This window comes from Prenolepis imparis, unplaced genomic scaffold (genome assembly GCF_030444845.1).
Source record: "Prenolepis imparis isolate NDT839.2.m4 unplaced genomic scaffold, iyPreImpa1.0 SCAF_36, whole genome shotgun sequence".
Lineage (NCBI taxonomy): Eukaryota > Metazoa > Arthropoda > Insecta > Hymenoptera > Formicidae > Prenolepis > Prenolepis imparis.
Window position 1 is genome coordinate 168,828 of NW_028141194.1, and position 22,142 is coordinate 190,969.

At 30.0% G+C, this 22,142-nt stretch overlaps 1 protein-coding gene across 6 annotated transcripts; it reads right to left on the reverse strand.

Moving 5' to 3' along the window:
* Positions 1 to 1,288: 1,288 nt before the first annotated feature.
* Positions 1,289 to 16,329, reverse strand: LOC145947006 (uncharacterized). Of its 6 annotated transcripts, none has more exons than XM_083056781.1 (10): positions 16,094 to 16,328; positions 12,903 to 13,052; positions 10,920 to 10,968; positions 10,631 to 10,747; positions 8,590 to 8,797; positions 6,655 to 7,130; positions 5,629 to 5,806; positions 5,247 to 5,468; positions 1,818 to 2,047; positions 1,289 to 1,561 (listed from the first exon to the last, which is right to left on the reverse strand). In XM_083056781.1, exons 3-10 carry the CDS (start codon positions 10,938 to 10,940, stop codon positions 1,403 to 1,405), a joined length of 1,611 nt encoding a protein of 536 aa, XP_082912907.1. In that variant the 5' UTR covers positions 10,941 to 10,968; positions 12,903 to 13,052; positions 16,094 to 16,328; the 3' UTR covers positions 1,289 to 1,402. The 6 variants fall into 6 exon arrangements, with proteins under 6 accessions (XP_082912907.1, XP_082912905.1, XP_082912909.1 ...); XM_083056779.1 differs by having other exon boundaries at positions 10,920 to 11,039; XM_083056783.1 differs by lacking the exon at positions 12,903 to 13,052 and having other exon boundaries at positions 6,655 to 6,881.
* Between the last annotated feature and the right edge of the window lie 5,813 nt (positions 16,330 to 22,142).

Consider the following 22,142-nt stretch of genomic DNA (forward strand, 5'->3'; position numbering starts at 1 on the left):
TTTTTATTGCTTTTGCCCTTTCAATTGCCAAACTCAAAGAGGTTATATTTTCCAATTGTAAAGTTCGTTTGACAAAACTATCATATATCGCCGAAACGAATTGCGCGCAGGCGATCTTATCTCGGATTTCGTGTGGGCACTCGGGATACGCAAGGCGAACCAATCTATCGAGTTCTGAACCTAATGTTGCCAAATCTTCCCCAAACTTTTGTTTCCGATTTGTAAATTGTACGTAATAATTTTGTGATAAGTGTCCTTCTCCAAAACGTAATTCAAGCTTTGATTTTAATTCATTAAATTCTAAATTGGACACGTCTTCTACCGTCTCTAATACCGAACGCGCTTTTCCTCTCAAACTCGAAGCAAGTGCAACAGTCTTTGTCGCATCATCCCAACTATTTGCTCGTGCAATTAAATTAAACTGCGAGAAAAATTCACGAAGTGATACTGTCCCGTCATTAGTATCAGATTTTAATTTGAATCCTAATATCGCGCGAAAATCATTCTCTCTCTCATTTGAAAAGTGCGCACCCGAATTTCCACACGTTCTATTAATAAAAGGACTTAACTGTAGATTTTGTGGTCGGGAATGAATCTCTTTTAAGGCTTGAAGTTCCTCGTCGTGACGACGCAGCATCGCCGCAATTTCGTCCTCTCGACGTGTCTGCTCCTGTCGCATCTCTCGCATTTCTAGAAGGAGAGCCCGAAGAGCTGTAGATTCTGTCGCTGCTGGTTCTCCTGCGACTTCCGATAACGAGCCCGTTTGCTCTTTCGATTCCTCGCTGTCAGTCGCTCGAGACAGAGCTTGTGAACGGGTAATCCTCGGGGAATGTAACATTTTCGATGTTCTGTTCCGCTGCGGTGAGATGTTCCTTTTATCCCGGACGAGCCCCCAAAATGTTACGTCCTCGGGACGGCTTTTGCGGTTCTCGCAAAAATGTCACACTCACTCTCGCACTCACTCGCGCGCGAAATGAATCCACTCTCGTAAGGAAGCAATGGTCTTTAATATCACGACCCAATACGCGAAAGCAACGAGATACAATATTATTTGCATGTACAATGTAAGAAAGCTTGTCTGATCCACATGCGTCCGCTCGATGCGTCAGCCAGACCAAAACTGTCATGGAGCCGAAAAACAATGACAGGGCGGTTGTCAATAAACAACCCCCTTTACGATGAAGCTCCTCGATGACACTCAAGGGATGATATTCAGGGGAAGAAAGACCAGGGACGTAACAGTATTATACATATATATTCTATTTTTATTTATCTATAATTTGGAAAAAAATTCTAAGAATGTATGTATGTATATGGATGTCCAGATATATGAAAAAGTTATATAAATTATGAATATGTAATTATAATAATGATTAAAAGTATAATTATAATTTCTTTTTATTTATATAAGCAATTCTTTAGCCATAGCTTTTAATTCTTTCTTTGCAATTTTTCCTGTACTTGTATGTGGTAAAGCATTTAGAAATATCACTCCAGCGCGAAGCTTATATTGATCCATCATGTTATTTGTCACCAAGTCTATTAGTTCTTGTTCCGTTACCTGCGCATATGCAATTTAATCATTATTGCATTATAGAATACATGATTTTATACTCTGCATTAAAAAGTAATCTATAAAAATAATTAGTGACAATAGATTTGTTAATAAATTGACTATAAACATTTAGAAAAAAAGCTCTCGAAAGATTCTTAAAATTTTGATACTATTTATAAATTATGAATTTCTTAAAAGTTACAATTTTGTGAACGTAAACACTCACTCTTGTAGCCTTATCATATTTGTAACAAAATTATACCTCGACTCCTGGCGTCTTGACGACAAAAGCAACAGGATGTTCATCGTCTATTGGATGAGGAATTGCTGTTACTGCAACTTCCAATACTGCTGGATGCAATAGTAAGACACTCTCGATTTCTCCAGGTGAGATTTGATATCCTCTGTATTTTATACGGTTTTTTATTCTATCGACAATAAAAAGTTCTCCATTTTCATCGAAATAACTAATGTCATCCGAATGCAGCCATCCTAAAAAAATTGGGTTTATATTATATGTAATATTATTACTATTAAATATTTTATTGCGTCCTCTTAGGTTTTTGTGTATTATTTGGTTTAATTAAATTTATATAAGATGTGATTTGCCAGTCGAATTTTTAAACAAGGTTTAAGATTTTATTGACCAACACTGACTAAGACTAATTCTTATATTATAAGACTTTATTTGGGAATAATCTCAATTCGAGATTTATTTCCCGACTCCCCTCTAACCCCCCTATAAAATTATAGGCGAGAAAAATATAGATCCGAAAGTCGCTGAATCGGGAAACGATTCAGCGACTTTCGGATCTATATTTTTCTCGCCTATAATTTTATAGGGGGGTTAGAGGGGAGTCGGGAAATAAATCTCGAATTGAGATTATTCCCAAATAAAGTCTTATAATATAAGAATTAGTCTTAGTCAGTGTTGGTCAATAAAATCTTAAACCTTGTTTAATTAAATTTAGGTTATACGTATATTATATATACATATGTTTATATACTACGCAAAACAATTAGGGAAGCGCTTTAAAACTTGCATGTGTATGGTGTATGTGTACGTCAATGTTAAGAGAATGTGTGCGTGATGCGTGTGTGTGCGTGTCAGCAGAGATAAGGACCCCATGGTTCGTCACTCCGCGGTAGTTAACGACTCCAAACTTTCTCTGCTGTGTGTGTAAGTGTGTGTGAGTGTATAGGTGGGGGTGTGTGTGTACGTGTGTGGGTGTATGTGAGTGTGTATGTGGGTGTATGCGCGCACACCCACATACCCACACCCACCCACCCATACACCCACACACATAGCAGCGGGAGTGACGAAACGTGGGGTCCTTATCTCTGCTGACAAACACACACACACACACACACACGCATCACGCACACACTTAACATTGACGTACACATACACCATCACATGATGTGCAAAATCCAACCGAGCAACCTTCCCATGGTGCACATTGGATAACGCGAATGCCGGCGGTATTGCTAAAAATCTTGCAAAATGCAGGGGTGACTTTGAAATGCGATAACTCGGCTCCTAGGCATGATAGAGCAATGTTTCTTGCGGCATTTTAAAGGGAAGAGTTCCTACTTCAAAGCCAATGTGGTGGCATTTATGGTTCCATCCCTGCTTTTTCCATGGACAATTACAAAGTCAAGAAATTTCCAGAGTTTTTTCGCCATCTGATTTTAAGCTTCACACAAAAAACAGTTTGATGAGACGAATAATGCTACATTACCCACTTTAAAGTTGAGGCTTTGCCCGTTAAAATGCGCTCAGAAACATTGTTCTACGACCTCTCTAAGCCGAGATATGGCTTCTTAAAAATCATCAAATTTTGCAAGTTTTAAAGCGCTCCCCTAATTGTTTTGCGTAGTGTATATACTCGTAACTCGAAAACAAATGCTTTTTGAAAAAAATTTTTCAAATAAAAATTATAGGGCTTTAAGTAGCGCATTAAGTAGTAATATTAGTGTGACTATAAATAACATTGTTAAGAGCACGAAATTGAGTTCTTATATTTCTACGAATACCGTCAAAATAAAAAAAATTGTTTTTTTATTTTAATGGCATTCGTAGATATATAAGAACTTTTTTAAAGGAGTTGTTCACCTTAAAATGAACAAAATGGTTATATAAGAAAAGATGTGTTTCTTATTTTCACCTAAACTACAACATATCTTAAGCTCATGAAAATCGGAGAGGGATTTCACCATCGTTCTTTGTAAGAGGAATCAGTTATTGAGTGGTTGATTTTTCAGTGAAATCTTACTGTCATAATCAGTGAAACATAAAATGGAGGAAGTGGAGGAAACAAAAAGTGTGAATATTTTTCCTAAAGTTTGTAACGACGCCCCCCGCATCGTTCCCGACCGTCCACCCGTCGGAAGGCTGCGCCTGGCGAACACCGGCCGGGCTCGGCAGGCGCCGAGCGCCACATTTAATTAATCAAACCGTTAAACACGGTTCACCGTAAACGCCCGACGCGCGCCGAAATAAACCGAGTACCATCACCCCCACTCCCTCTCCTTCGATCCAGCCTCCGATCCCGTTACTCGATCCGTATAAAAAGAGAGCTCGCGATAAGAGCTCTCTCAGATACCGTTCCGACTCCGCCGTACCGGAGAATCCATCCGCCCGGAAAAAGAGACCGAGGTAGACGAGTACGCTGCCTCTGCGGAGATAATCTCCGTGCTCCGAACTTCCGGCTTCCGCTTCCACTGTTCCCCCGACTTCGAGGTAGAGGTCCTCTGTCTCCCCCGAGATATTCTCGAGAGTCCGGGGTTCCGACCGCGCCCCGCAAAAAGCGCGCTGACGTCAGCGGGTGGAGCTCCGCCGCCTTCGTCGAGGTTTCTCGACCGTCAGTGCGTTCCTCCCTCCGCACCCCATACGGACGGCCGTGACACACCGAGCCGTCGCGTCATTTAATAAATCACGGTCTGCGTAATCCTGCCGACAACGCGGCCGACTACTACGCGCGCCGTTCGATTGCGCTCTCTTCGATATATCGAAGAGAGCGGCCGCTCTCAGCTGACGCGTTTTTCTACCCGCGTCGACTCGCGTCGCGACAACACCGAGCGCCCCTCGCGCCGCCCCGACCCCGCGTCTAGCGGGCGACGTAAACACGACCATCCCGCTCATACACACATACACACCGGCGTACGTGTCAACCAACACTCCGAGGCGATTTAAAGACCCGCATAATATCCGGAAATTTAAAGACAGGCGTTACACACACACACATACACACGAACACTTGTAAATACTGACACCTAGATTTAATAAACTGTATATATTATACCCAATACTACGTTCGTTGTCTCACCCTTTTTACGAGCCCTGATCCCGACCGAGTTATTCCGAGCTCGCGAAAAGCGACCGTTACAAGTTTAGAGAAATACTTATAGTAATCTTTGATGAAATTTTGTCATTGTTTCAATCAGTGACATTTTCATTTGTTCAACATTTATGTAATATGTCTAATATTATATTTTAACAATTTATTTTAATCAAAGTTTGATTTGCATAAAGCTTTATTTATGTAATTTTTTAATAAATAATAAGCAATATCTAAAAAGTTTTGGAAGTTAACCAAGATTATAACCTCGATAATGTCAGAGTCGAAATCATTTGGGAAAGATGGAGAAAAGACACTAATATGAAAAAAAATGTATAGATTTCTTTTACCTTGTTCATCAACAATATTTTTAGTTGCTTCAAGATTTTTGTAATAGCCATTCATTAAAGTTTCCGTCTTTATGCACAATTCTCCCAAGTGATTTGGTCCAAGAGCCTTTCCGTTTTCTAGGTCAACGATTTTCATCTGTACATTCTGAAGTACTGTTCCGCAAGATCCACTCTTATGACTCGATTTCTGCAGTGTCCCAAATGCACTAAGTTCTGTCATTCCTTGAAACGAAGATAAATGATTAAGTTTTTATTACATATTTTGTTAGTATAGATATTTTATATTTTATATATATGCATATATATATATATATATTTATTTATATTAATATTCATATTAATTGATATTGAGATATTTAATTATATTAAAATAATATCTTACCAAAACCTTGTAATATTTGCACATGTGATAAAATACATCTTATTTTTTCGTGTACTTTTAGTTCAATTCTTGAACCGCCAAAAATTATACTTTTTAAAGACGATAATGGAAATTTTTGTATGTGATTTGCTCTGAGAAACCGATTTATCATATACGTGCTTAGAAAGACCATAGTTATCTAAATAGCACAAGAAATCATAAAAAAGTTTATCATTAAAGATCATCATAGAAGATCATCATAAAAGATTTATACTTTTGTGTCTTATTATTATATGTAAAAATGTAAAATGCATATGTTACTTGATATTCCCAGGTAAGAAAGCATGCAGACAAATTTTAGCATATCATTTTAATTTTAATATAACAATGTATAATATTGTGTTATAAAAAAAATGTAATTTAAATTTTAAAGTTATTGATTTTATAATATGTAGCAATTTTTATAAAATTGCCTTTATAAAATAAATATTACTAATTGTAGTATTAGCGCAAATCATCTTAGCAAATTTTTGCTGAATACATTTCAGAATTTAATTTTGTAAATCATGTTATGAAAATCATTACAGTATAAAATTGTATAATTATTTTTTTAACATTCTTGAATCTAAAATTTCACAAAGAAATTTGAGATAGTATGCATAAAACATGTATGAATTATGCAACATAATATAAAATTTATAGCACAAAAATATCAAGCTGTTAAGAATTATGTAGGCCATCCTATATAAAAATAATTTTATTATTTATTATTTATAAAATTATTATTTATAAAATAATGTTTAACAAAAATTTCAATCAAATTGATATGTCTCTATATATGTAATTTTCATTTTTTCTAAAGTTAGGAAGAGACGAATTTAAAATTACTCGCGCGCATTTATAATAAATAAAAAAAGTGCCTTTTTAAAACTTTTATTTTTTATATTATATAAAGATTTTTCGTCACTCCCCTCTCTCTCTTATTTTTCACATAAAGTGAAAGATAAATTTTATTGCAAGCAATGTTTATCTTTTTTGCTCTTTTACCTTGTATTTTTCGATTAATAGATATATCATTTCTTCGTCGAATTCCGGATAAAGGATCACTTTGGCGCCCTGCGCGATCGACATGAAATTTATTATTATTCCGGTCATCCAATAAAGTGACGAGAACCAAATTGCGACTCCATCGATCAAGTCTATGTTCTTATCGGTGCCGAGACGCAACAAAGAATAATTGGATATTTCAACGCCTTTCGGTGGTCCCGTGGTACCTGACGAATGTATGATGCACATCGTTTTTTTTATATCATCGTGATCGATATACTGGAAATTCTTCACTTCCGTATCACTGTACGTGCTCAAGATGTCGGAAAACGAGATGGCGTCGGGATAGTCGCCGAAAACCACAATCGTGGGATTGTAATTACATTTTTTTATTGCACTCAGGATAACGTTAACGGATTTCTCGCTGCAGAATATTACTTTTGGAATAGTGAGTTGCATAGCATGCAGCGTGTTGTCTAATGACAAATAGCACACAATTAATTAAGGGACTACATTAATATTAAACACTAAATAAAATAAATAATACATAAATATTATTTTACAACTACATAATAAAAAGGATCTATTTTAATTAATTTAAAATAGATAAAATATAATTAAAATATGATTATAATAAAAATATAATAAAAATATAGTAAATGTTGTAAGGTTATACATTACTATTCGACTACTCGGTATATTAAACTCGCGCATACGTCTGTGCGTCTGCGGTTGTGTGATGACGTCGGTATGTCGTCTGCCCTGGGCTGCGTTCGGAAACGTCACCCGAGTGCATTCCTTCTCTTTCTATATCATTTCTCAGCGATATAGAAAGAGAAGGAATGCACTCGGGTGACGTTTCCGAACGCAGCCCTAGTAACGGGTTGCGAGTAAGACAAGCGAGGGAGATTTAAAACATGTGAGTGAGAGTCTTGTGAGAGACATTGTAAAGAGTACACGCATATTGACTTCAAGACATTATAATTGTATTATTGGCTCCCGCAGTTTATTAATTAAACTTCTTTAACCATTTATAAAGAAGCTTGAGTTCTGATTTAATTGAAATCGTCCAGAAGAATTATCCGCTGATCAATATACCCTCATCCTGACATCTAAGAGAGGTTCTCCGGTTAACCCAAAGGGACTCTCTTACAATATATACATTAGGGTGGTTCTTATATGGGTTTTTTCAGAATTTTAATGTTGGATAGTCGTAAATCGGCTTTAAATGTGAAAAAAAAAATCTAATTTTTTCAGATTTTTATTTTGAGCCCTGAGTCTCCCTGTTGGCACGTAATTTTCTTTTTCATTTAAAAAATATTTATTTAAGTTAGTTCTAGTCTAAAATAGCAACATTTTATGAAATACGTTTCATTGCCGTGAAAATAGTAAAACATCGTATATGAGGTATTTCACTCGAGTTGTGTGTTATACTACACACAAATTGAGTGAAAAAATTTAAATTATTATTTTACGGAGTATCAATATATCGATTAATTTATTATTTTCCATTGATTTTTTTTTTGTTGAAGATATAATTTTTTTTTTGTATTCTTTTTTAATACAGCTTATTTTCTTGTATTGGTAGTCCTGATGATACATTGAGCTTTTGTTTTAGGTATTTCACGTGCAAACAGGGTGACTCAGGGCTGAAAATAAAAATCTGAAAAAATTAGAGAATCATTTTTTCTACATTTGGAGCTGATTTATGACCATCCAACATGATCTTCCATTTAACGACCACCCTAATATACATATAATAAAATTTTGACAATATTAAAATATTATTATAATAAAAAAATATAAAATAAATATTATAAAATATAATAAAAAAATATAATAAATTTAAAATAGATAAAATTATATTTATTATATTTAGAATTACTTCTCTCTGATTATATTAATCAAAAATTGCGTTATCGCGGAAGAACTTACGCAAGTCCATGTTTTCGTTCCACGGATTGAAGATTGCGTTAATATAAATTGCCGCCAAGCAGGGCACGATGGAATTGAGATGATTATTTGTGCACACACTGACAATATCGCTAGATTTGATTTCTCGTTCTTGTAGCCACAATGCGCATCTTACGACTTTATTTTGTAACTCCGCATAAGTAACTTCTTTTTCAGTGCATGCGTCGAGCTGTAATTTTATTGCTATTTTAGTAAGTGTCTCAAAACTGGGTTGAACGGAAAGTTTGTGCCGTATTTTTGGTCAAATTAAAAGATTATTTTTTTAAATTTACATGTAACTTTATTCATTAAGGTATTCGCCCTTTTTCTCGGTAACCTTTAGCCATCTTTTGGGTAGCTTCATGATTCCATCTATGTAGAACTTTTCAGTTTTTTGGGCGAAAAACTGTTCCAAGTTATTTTTGCAGGCTTCCAAGGAAGTGAAGTTGTCATGTCTTTTTGGTCACTCGGCAGAAATTGATACAGCTTGGCTGGAATGTTCTACCCCACCCGTCGTATTCACCGGACCTTGCACTCTCCGATTATCATTTATTCCAGTCCCTGCAAAATTTTCTTAACGGCAAGAACTTCACTTCCTTGGAAGCCTGCAAAAATAACTTGAAACAGTTTTTCGCCCAAAAAACTAAAAAGTTCTACATGGATGGAATCATGAAGCTACCCAAAAGATTGCTAAAGGTTATCGAGAAAAACGGCGAATACCTTAATGAATAAAGTTACATGTAAATAAAAAAATCATCTTTTAATTTGACCAAAAAAAACGGCACGAACTTTTCGTTCAACCCAATACCAAACGTTTTATTGTAGATTGTTTTTAGTCATAGTTAAAAAAACATTAGGTGATTTTGAAATATCTTAAGTTTATTTTCAATATCTTATAATTTCTCTAAAATGTTTACTCGTTATAAAATTAAAAATGCAAATCAAATTTTTATGCCTGTTCATATAACAAATATTTTATAGAATCAAACATATACATATTTTATAATAACTGTTAAATTTTTAGTTTAATTGGTTTCTTTTAGTTGACAACACTCGCTCAAGTAGTTCCCTTCACACACACTCGCACTTTTTCGAGCGCACGCACGAAGTGTCGTTTTTTGTCATGTCAGCATTTTGCGTATTATCCATTATAAGTAATTTACTACTGTAATAAAATTAAGAAAATAAATATTGTGATAACAATAACATTATATTGTCAGAAGTTTGTTGAGAAATAATAGTTTTAGTGTTAGAATATTTTTTATTTTCATTATATAATAATTTTATTACTGTTAATTTTGACAAATTGGGAACGAAAATTTCACTACAATTGTCGAAACAATAAAAGATTTCGCGATTGAATTGAATAGCATTTGTTTGGAAACTTATGTTTCCTCTCATACAAATGTCTCTACTTATTTTTAGCAAGTATTTTTAATAATACAAATACGAATATATACATGTGATATGATATAATAACATTAATAATACAATTATACAATATAATATAGATATAAATAGTACAGTATAAATAGAAAATAGTGTCGGGTTAATAAGAGAGCGCAAGAAATACACAAGCGCGAAAAAATTATAATATTTTCAAAAAAGTTTGATTATATAAAAAACATTTAGAACTCTTGATCCTGTTTTATTTTCGCTAATTGTCAAAATTAAATATTAAAATAATATATGATAAAATAGAATATAGTTTAAGATATAAGACTGTGCATATAGAATATCATATACATATACAAAATCCAGCTTTAGTAACACAAATTTATGTTGTGTATATCTTATAAATATTTTGATAGAAGAACAATTGATATAAAATACACAGGTGCTATTGTTCTCCCATAATTATCAATATCTTTCAATAAGTATTATACAATTTCAGAAAATACTTCTTTTCAAATTATATTTCTCATTACTTAGGCACGGAAATTTATTTATTACTTATTAGCTCGAAAATTTCTTTTTTTTCTAAAATGTCTAGTATTTATATCATGTGTAAGTGTTGACTTACGTGTGCCATTTTGTCTCCATGACTTTTAATCTTATTCCACATCATTTCTCCAATATTCTTATAGTTAGGCATAGACGTTGTTTCTCCCTTATAAATATTGTTTTCTACAATAAAAGTCTAAAAATAATAAATAAATTTGATTATTAATAAACGCAATACATGCCTTTGCAAGCCTTTATAGCTTTTTGTTTTGTATTTGTAATCTATATCACGCTATGTTGACAGTGAATTTTTGTTTAAATATTATAAAAAAGGTTAATTATATAATTATATGCGTTTTTATATTTACCCTTGAATCGTTTGTAGTCATTTCGTTGGAAATAATGGAGTTTTAGATCCTATGTTTAAAATGGACACAGTATTAAACAGTATAATGATTAACAGCTTTTCTAAAGATGTTGCTTGTTGTCTATAAGTATGGATTAATTAGATTTTCGTTTCGAGTGCTTGAAGATTTGTTAGATCTTTGTTAGATTTTTAAATGATACAAAAAGATATATGATATTCTTCAGGTAATGTTTCGTAATGGAAAAGTTTTATGAATTATGCCTATAGTTTTATTGGCAATTCTTTTTGGCAAGAGGGATAAAAAACAAAAGGTTATAAACGTGCTCAGGATAAGGTCAGTAACATTAATAAGGTTCGGCAAACAAAGTTATAAGACATCTCAAATCTCTCTCTTTCTCTGAAAAAAGACTCAATGATCTACGTTAGTTCTTTATAACAATGCAAAGAGAAAAGTTGAAGGATATATTTTAGAAATACACACACACACACACAGATGTGATTTTAAACTTTAATGCGACATCTTAAACAGAATTGCAATTCGAATTGATAACTTTTAAATCACAATTTAAAAACCGACATTAAAAAACCGACTTTTTAGATTGACATAGGGGAAAGCATGCTAAATCGTGTCATTCGTTAAATCGTACCTCTACTGTATTTCTTAAACAAAATTAAAAATAAGAGTTAAACTTTTTCTTATATCGTACTGATACGATTTACTAAATTCATTTTTTTATTTAGGCATTAATTTTTATCTTTATATTTATAATAGATGGACAACTAAAGAAAATATTATTAAAGTTTATAATTATATTGAGATAAGACTCTTCATCAATATTTTTGTGTAATACAATAACTATTTTTGTTAAACACTAAGAATATAAAGGCATATATATCAAATATAAATCGGTAATAGATAGGCTATTCGAGCCGTACGCGGATGTCGGTGCGTCGATTCCAACGAAAATTAATTTTTCGTTAGAATTAACTAATTGTGCACGGGGCACCGACATCCGCGTACGGCTCGAATAGCCTATCTATTACCGATTTATATTTGATATATATCGAGCCTTTATATTCTTAGTGTTTAATTCACGCCGGCTGAAAAAGGCATTATTTACAAATAGTTGTTTATCAAGGCAGAGAAAAATATAGAGTCGAAGGGTCTGAATAGCTCAGATGGTGAGAGCAGTCGCCCGGCAAGCGAAAGGTCTCGGGTTCGATTCCCGATTCAGCGACTTTCGGATCTATATTTTTCTCGCCTACATTTCTTTAGGGGGGACAGAGGGGATCTTTGGAATTAAAAATCTCGAATTGAGATTGTTCCGTAATAAAGTCTTGGCGGTGTACCAAGCAAAATTTGTGCCCCGTGCACAATTAGTTAATTCCAACGAAAAATTAATTTTCGTTGGAATCGACGCACCGACATCCGCGTACGGCTCGAATAGCCTATCTATTACCGATTTATATTTTTGTTAAATTTTTGAAGACAATAAAAAATTGATTATAAATATAACATTCTTATAGATATGTTTTGTTGTAGACTTTTGTAGAAAATAAAACTTCATTTTTTTTACAATTTCTTAATTTTATTATTAGAGATACGATTTAAAAACTCATGGTTACAATTTAGCAAACTGGTATTTTAAATCGTGCTAAATATTATCTTTCTTTGTAATTTTTAATTTACAATATGAAACAATAATGTTGTGTTAATGTTTAGCGTATTTCGTTGACAAAGAATTATAGTTTCAAAAAAATAAAAAAATTTTATTTCTTTGATAGTTTTAATATTTACCTTAGGGAGTATGATTTAGCATACTTATCCCTAATTCAGCGTAAAATTATTATATCGGGTTTCACCAAAACGCATTTTAAAAGTAAAGTTTGAATGCGCTTTTTATCCCATTAAATTACGTCAACTGATTTACTCCGTGCAATTCATGAAAGATATAGTGATTTCGTTTAAAAAAATTAAGTTAACCTTGGAAATAATCCCTTTGGATCCAAGGCCAAATAAAAATCATTATCGGATGATTTTTTCTCAATATCAAATAACGTTTACTTGAAACATTTTTTAAGATAACGCAAAGTTTCTGATGAGATTTATGTGGATCTTCTAAGATGGGACATCCTGTATATGAAAAAAGTTTGGATTTGAGTTTGTTTGAAATTTAATCTTTTTTCTTAAAAATAATAAGTTTTTATTTACGGACAATGTGATCTATATAATTATAATGTAGTCTAGTATAATTACATTTCATATGTATTACTTTGTAATTGTAATTGGAAGATAAAATAAAATTCTAGTAAAATTTTTTTTTCATTTTAATATTTATAAAATGCTTATTATATATCTTTTTCTAGCTTATATTTTTACAAAATATTAACAATTAATTGTGTTGTAAAATTACATCGTAAAATGGCATAAATGTATGTAGATACGTAAAAGAATATGTTGGCATTAGTTGTATAAAAGTTTGAACAAATAAAATAATATTTAACATTATTTTATTAGCTGTTTAAAAACAATTATGAAATTAATGCAATTTGCCAAATGCATAATTGTATACTACTAATTTATAATCAATGCTAAGCACCATTTAGAAATTCCATTAATTTGAGCAGTATAATCTATACAATAATGAGAGTATATACGAGACAGTGATTCTTAATATGACTCAGATATGCAAAGTTTATATTGATCTTAAATTCATTTTGCGCAATTTAGAATTTGAGAAACATTTTTTTTACATTATACACTATATATATATACTGTATATACATTTTATAAACTATATAATATATACACTATATAAAATATATTGTAAAAATTAACAGAATCTTTAGTCACACACACTTTGCGTTAATTATAAATTATCAGTGTACAATTAACTAATTAGCCATTTGCATTATATTTGTATTTGTTATTAAATAATTAAATTTTTAACAGTATTTAACAACTTTTTATTTTGTTGAACTGCTTCACTTGTTACATACAAGTTTGAATATATTTTTATATACGTGGCATGTATTTTTTACTTGTTTTTAAATTATAGTTCAAAAATATTTTTTAATTCTATTTAAAAGTGTAAAGTTATTTAGAGATAATTAAATCGAAGTAAAAAATGATAATAATAGCCAACCACAGTTAAGTAAGGCGCGCATACACTTTATTGTTAATCTGTAAAAATAATGTTAAAAAATAAGTGTTTTGATTTTTTTTCGGGCCATTTTCAGTTAAATCATAATTATAAACAGAGATTATATAAATAAATCCGCAAAGCAATCAAACAAAATAATAAATAAAAATAAATAAAAAGGAGGATGGGTAAAATCATCGGATTTTGGCCCAAGCGATGGAACCTTTTTTATGCATGTTTTCTTATATTTTTGGATATGCTGAATTCAAATCAAACGTTACTTTCAAGGTGCACCGATGGGAAAATATTGAAAATCGCATTTAAATTGCAGTTCTGCTCTTAGCATGACCCAAGATCAATGACGTAGACGTGGCGGCTATCTCATCTTGTGTGTGTGTGTTTGTATGTGTGTGTGTTAAAAGTCAAGCATTACAAAAAATATTGTATATGACATGTGCGGAAGACAACGAATTACGTCGCGCGTGAAGTTGCCGCATTCGCCTCAGCTTATGATACAGATACATTCACACTCGTACTTGTGCCTTCGGCTCATGCTACAACTTCACGCGCGACGTAATTCATTGTTTTCCACACTTGCCACACAAGATATTATTGGGATATTTCAGAAAAAAATTAGTTTTATTCTCACATTTAGACTGACTTACAGTCAAATTCGGCTCTATTTAAAAAAAAAACTATTTTTATTAGAGCGCTTAGATTTATCTTTTCATATTTTCCGGCAATAATTACTCCGGCGTGGCGTTATAATATATTTCTTCATTTTTTTATTGATCGGAATGGATAAGATTTGTAACATTTGTGGCGTAAGCTTAGCTAAAAAAGCAAAATCATCATATCATCATGTAAGTGATAATATGTTTGAATGCGTAATATGTTACAGAAAATCTCATCGTGACCAAACTCAAGCTGTTCAAAGCACAATTCCAAATAAATACGACGAAGGGTCATCCTAAGAGCAGAACTGCAATTTAAATGCGATTTTCAATATTTTCCCATCGGTGCACCTTGAAAATAACGTTTGATTTGAATTCAACACATCCAAAAATATAAGAAGACATGCATAAAAAAGTTCCATCGTTTGGGCCAAAATCCGGTGATTTTACCCATCCTCCTTTGTTATTAATACGTATAAAAATTTATACCGAAGTCTCTCAGGTCATTAAGAGCAATTCAAAAATAGAGAGTTCAATAATATAGCTTTAGATACATCTCAGGCATCTTTAAAATGTGTCGCTTTCATTTAGCAGACCAGGAAGCAAAGATATATGATACAAAGATATTATGTATAAGCATATACATAAACGCAATAAATAGATACTAAAAATATTTCATGAAAAAAACATTACTGATGGACAAACATGATTAAATAAATATACGCAAAGTAATGAAATGTGTTAATCAAGAAGATATGTTAATCAAGAATAATATGTTAAAGAAAAGGCAATGCAATGCAAAATTTTATCGAGAAAATTCCTTTACTGCACTTGGCTCTTATTGCCATTTTTTACTTCGATTTAATTATATTCAGTAGAACTTTTATAATTGTATTTGTTTAAAAATATCTCTTTTTCTATTAAAAATTTTTACATAAATATTCAAATTAAATGGATCATTGAATAGCCAAGATAAAATTTATGAGAAATTTTTAAATTGTTAAATAGATAAATTAAAATAGTTAAACTAATCTCTGAATTTTTATTTCTAAATTTGTTTGCTAAGAATGAAATTAAATGTTACAATAAAAAATTACAAAATTTCATCGATAAAGTGACATTGAATAAGAGAGCTGGATGACATACGTCATCCACAGATGTTATAATTTAAGCATTTCGTTAAAATTAAAAAAGAAGTATTTCTACACTGTCGGCAATACGAATATAAATAAAAATGTTTTATGCCATAAAAATCAAAATGTGTAAAAAATTGCTAGAATCAAGCACACATAATGACAATAAATCGAATTCACATAATAATACAATATATTCATAAATATTGTAACAGAAAGACTTACTAATCCCTCGAAAATGGAACGAAGGGTTGTGTACAGCTCCTTACTGATGACTCGTCACGGAAGGACTAAACTTTGCTTGCTTCTAGTTTCACGATGCAATGCTTACTAGTAATGTCGTGACGTTAAAAGGCGCTCATTGATTGCACTGTGCATCGTAATTATACGAATGATCGCAGTATCTGTTATTTACGACAGTGTCTCATGACATATCGCAACAAGCAACCAATACACTATCAAGTTTAATAGAGTCTGTTCTACTTTTATATGCATACGATAAAATTATTAAAAATAGAACAAACATGTGTAAGCAAGAAATAATGTGATATATGACGACATATAAAATATTTTTCTCTATAAAAAACGAATCAAAAGAAAAGTAAAAATAATTACAAAAAAAATGAAAATTGCTATTCAGAATAGAATCCATATCGATATCCAGTTAAATGAGCAAATAGATAGACGTAAATTAAGCTTCGAAATCTCATTAAATAAATAAATAGACGCGTTTGCCTAATTTTGATCATGAATTATTTTTTTAATAAAAAACAATTAAATTTAATATTAATAAAAATAATTATTAAATTCATTAATAATTTTTATTAATATATTTTATTAATTAATTTTATTATTATTATTATATTTTCAATTATTATATTTATTATTATTATTATTATTATATTTTCACTTATTTTTTACATTTATTATTACTATTATTATTTATGTACAATTGTATAACATAATCTCTTTCGAATGCGATATTATATGTATATTTATTGTTAGATAGAGGCTGGATTCCGTAAAGCGCATATGCGCGCATTTATCTATAGTACACGTCACGTATATTATAGAAAATGTGCATATGCGCTTTACGGAATTCAGCTAGAATATGTATATTTAGATATAACGTATTCGATAACTGCTTCATCATATAATATTATTATGTTCTTAACAGTTTCTCGTAATCTTCTTAAACATAGTGATTTGCAATTAACGCGTTTATTAATTCGCTTTTACTAACATATATAGTTGTTATTTAATTACATAACAATTACAATTACAGTTATGGTGAATATATTTCTCACTTAAACATAATACTTTTTTATTAGCTACTAGTACGCTATAACTAATAAAAGAGTATCATGTATTTTAAAAGTTAACTAGCATTTATCTTTCTGGAATTAATCAATATTACGTGTTAATAACGTTAAAATATTTCAAAATTACTAACTGCTATAATATCTAGTAAAAAAGCATTGTGTAAATTGTGTCATTTAATAATTAATAATTAATTATTAATTAATTAAATAATAATTGTAAATATGTTGGAGAAAGAGAATATTGATTTTACATTCTCCTTTATATACTCATGAAACTTAAATCAATACCCATTATGTGGTAAATGGAATACATCAGAAGAAACACAAGCTAATTCTTCGTTGAACATGTAAATGAATCGATTGGCTTTTTCCATCATAACAATAATAATCGAGATAAGTATAGCCCATTTAAACGCAAAGTGAAACAGCCATTTATTTCAGATGCTTCACATGTATATCACTTATTCTTGATTGCCGTCTTTTATATTTCCCTTTTCTAGTAATTGCTCTCTAACATGACATTGTTATTACTAAACACATCTTGTAACTCTAATCGACTTAATGCGTACATTACTCCTTATTGAGAATCATTTTATATTTAAACTTGGAATATATAATTTTGAAATAAGAGAAAATTTGTGAAAAAATAGAATAAAAATATTATATTAAGATATACATATATGTTATAATTTACTAGAATAAACTTCTTCGCTCACCCATTTGTTTTTTTTTGTAGAGCAAATCTTATTTTGTGCAGAAAATCATGAAAATATTTAACTATAATATAATAAATATTTAATATAGTTTTGTGCAGAAAAAATAATTTACAATTATATAATTATATTACATTGAAAATTATATATATATATATTTTATATTACATATTGTATAGAGGAAAGTGGGACAAAACCGGGTGCTTTTTTGGATTTTGTCAGGATTGGTCTTCCTACAAAAAATCAGAAAAATCTACGCTAGTACTACGGTAGTAACTGATCTGCGTTAGTAGCGTTAGTGAACCTTAAACTATGAGAAAATAAGACTAGTTGCTGAAAAAAATATTTGCTTACCAAGGACAACATTTTTCGAAGTAGTCAAAATAACCGGTTTTGCCCTACCGCTAGGGTAAAACCGGGTACTCATTCAAAAGCGTGTAAATCACCGTACAATTATGAAATTTTGATTTATTTAAATCATAATACACTACAAAAATGCACAGAAAGAATTTTCTCTAAGCGAGAAAACCAATCACAACGCGTTCTGACTTCTCAGATTCAACCACAACGTGAAATTTGTCGTGGCATTTTCGAAAACGCTCATAATGCCTTTCGGCATGTTCAAAAAGGCTACAAAGCGAAATTTGTGTTGAGATTCTTTTGATAATCGACCAAAACGCATTCTGGCAATATGAAAATGCCACAATGCGTTGTGGATGTTTATTGATGTAGCCATGACGCGATGTAATAAAAATAAAATTATAAAGAAAATATTAAAAGTTAACTTTATTTATTTTATAGTTGTTACAATAAAATTTAAAACAATTAAATTCTGTGATAGAAACTTTTTTATCAATATTTTTTTATTAATAATATAAAATACTATTTAAAGTTGGTCTCTTTGTAAAACTTTTTTTTATTTAACTAAAATCTACAATGCTTTTTTTATACGTAGATATCAAAGATTAATAAACAAATATAAATAAAACAGTGACAACAAAATGTCCTCTTGACTGAAAATTATAAAAAAACATGAACAGTTGCCTTTACCCCCATGGAAAAATATATATGTAAAAATATATGTAGAAATATATGTAATATATTATATATATTTTGAAATATATGTATAATATAAATACATATTTGCATAATATAATTTATATATATATATTTAAAAAATATATGTAAGTAAAAATATAGTTTTATTATATTGAATTTGAATATAATCTATAACAAATAAATATTATATGCATATATATATATATGCTATATATTTTGAATAATAATTTGTATATATTATTATAATTGGATTTTTCCATATATGTGTGATATCACTTAAACTGTATAAAGAAATATATATATATATATATATGTGTGTGTGTGTGTGTAATATATGTGTATATATTTCTATCATATATATATATATATATATATATATCACATATAATCTTTATATAGTTATACATATATTAATATAGGATTCTTGCATATATGTATGGTATATATTAACTTTATAAATAGAATTATATTTACATTATATATATATATATATATATATATATATATTATATATATATATATATATAATATATATACAAATATATATATTATATTTATATTATGTATATATTTTTGCATATATTACAAATATTATATTATACGTAAAATGAATCAGCGCGGTATGGGGTCCTTAATCTTAAACATCAACATCATGCAATTCTGTAATTGAAATGATATGATGATATAAAAGTACTTTTTCTTTTTTCTTTAAAACGCAATTCACGAGAAAAGTAAAAGTGATTAGAAAAAATAAAACTTGCTGCTCATCCTGACATTCTATTAAGTCAAGCAATAAACGCGTTTGTAAAATCATATATTTGTTCATACATTGTATTCCAGATAACATGATAATTTTTCTGACATTTTATAATATTATTTAAACTTTATTGGTCACAAATTCTCCCGTAATAGAAGATTTATTATTATTTCATTATTTATTATAAAATTATTATTTATTTTTAGAATTATATATTATAATCCAAATACTGATTATAAATTCTAATTATTAATAATAAACAAATACAAAAAAATAATAGCAATAGAAGTTAGCGCGGTAAACGAAACGCAAATTTATTATAAAACAACGAGTCTTACACAATATGATAATGCGAATGTTTCAGTTCTCTTTTTGGACCATCATCATTATCCTCAGCGCCTAACAAGGATAAGGAAAAAGATTACATAAGAGATATTAAAAAGTAATTAAAATAAAACATAGCGTACAGAATTAATATCAAATTCTAAAATGATGTAAAAGTGAACTATACCGTTCAGTCGTCGGATGCAACACGGAAAAGAACATTATCGCATAATAAAAAAGTAATGGAACTCTATATTTTATTACAATAAAGTATGTTTTTGGATATATTGTATAGTATGCTAAATTGTACTGTTCGTCAAATACTTCGTACTTCTACTGTTTTTCTTAAACAGAGTTACAATATTTTAAGGTGTTAAAGCTGTTGTATCGCAGCTAGCTTCACTCGAATGTCGCAATGTTTGTTTCCTTCTCAAGCGATCTGTTGATGAGTGACGTGTTAATAAATTTATTTTGTGTCATTTTCATGTAACGTTCGGCATCATGTGCCTAAGCTATTACATTGAGAAAGATAAGCAATTAAACTTATTATTAAAGTATTTTTTCATCTTATTTAATCCTATATAGAAGCGTTGAAAAATCATCAAAATGTAACATTATTTTTTTATTCACAAATTTGACAAAGCAATGAAAGTTCGGTAAAAAACGTACCATTAACGTTTTCTTATATCATACTGGTACGATTACATGTATAAATTAATTTTTTTACTTTGGCATAATTTCTTTTTTTTTATATTTAGATTAACATTTTTAAAAAATATCAAATTTTTAATTGTATTGAGATAATACTTATTTATATTTTTGTGTAATACAAAAAATAATTTTGAAGAGAATTTATAATTATAAATATGACATTTTTATAGATATGTTTTGTTGCAAACTAAAAACTTTTGTAGAAAATAAAACTATATTTTTGTTATAATTTTTTTAATTTTATTGTTAGAGGTACGATTTAAAAACTCATTGGTACAATTTAGCAAACCGGTATTATAAATCGTACCAAATACTATTTTTCTTTAATTTCTAATTTATGATATGAAACAATGATAAATTTGTGTTAATGTTTAGCGTATATCGTTGACAAAGAACCATAGTTTTAAATGATTTTAAAAATTTTGACATTTCTTTGATAGTTTTATTGTAATTTTAATATTTATCTTAGAGGGTATAATTTAGCCTTCCCCTACTAATTCGGAGTAACATCATTTCCCAGTTCACTTGCTGGGAGACAATGAGCTCGAAAATATATACAGCTAGATAAGGTTGGCAATCGTTTCTCAACTCCAAAAGTTCCAACTAAAACAGACTTTAAAACTTACGATCTGCATGTGTAAAAATAAATAGGAACATCAAAAAAGAGTTGGATAATATCAAGATATTACATTGTCATTATTTACATTGGACATTTTTAATTCGTTGCATCCGAAACTACAATTTACAATAGAAATCAAACAGGCTGATAAATTTAATTTTTTGGACGTTACTGTTTTTCTAAACAATAATCAACTAAATTTTAATTGATTTCATAAGCCAACCTTTTCAGGAAGATGACTGAATTTCTTCTTACAACACTTTTTAAACCAAAAGAAAGGTATTATTGATCTAACGGATAGTACTTTTTGCTGTCACACCTACAATATCACCAGAAAAGCTTTACTTTTATAGTCAATATTTTACTAAGCAATGGTTATCCTATCAATTGAATATTTCATACTATAAATTTACGTTTTAAAAATTTAATCTCAAGATAAAAACAACAACAAAAGCAATCTCTTGTCAATCACACTTAAGTTATCTAATTTATTAATACTAAAAAAAAGGAAGACTTGAATTTTTGTTCCTTACGGCATTAAAACTGTTCGAAGATACTCGAGATATACAGAATAGTAAAAAACCTAAGACTCTCTCACACAAAAGTGTTCATTTAAAATATATTTTAGTCACATTTTAAACGAATAGTTATTTACATTTTATTTAAAAACATTTTTTTTATAATAATACTTTTTTGTTGCAAAACCTTGATATAAATGCGGATATTTATCATTCAAATTATACTAAAATTTCACTCTAATGTACACACA

Excerpts from the sequence above, each read along its gene's own strand:
- LOC145947006 (XM_083056778.1), bottom strand. The coding sequence starts at position 10,940 with ATGACTACAAACGATTCAAGG. Across the intron at positions 5,469-5,628 it reads GCAAATATTACAAGGTTTTG|GAATGACAGAACTTAGTGCA; the intron begins GTAAGATATTAT and ends CTTCGTTTCAAG. Across the intron at positions 2,048-5,246 it reads AAATATTGTTGATGAACAAG|GATGGCTGCATTCGGATGAC; the intron begins GTAAAAGAAATC and ends CAATTTTTTTAG.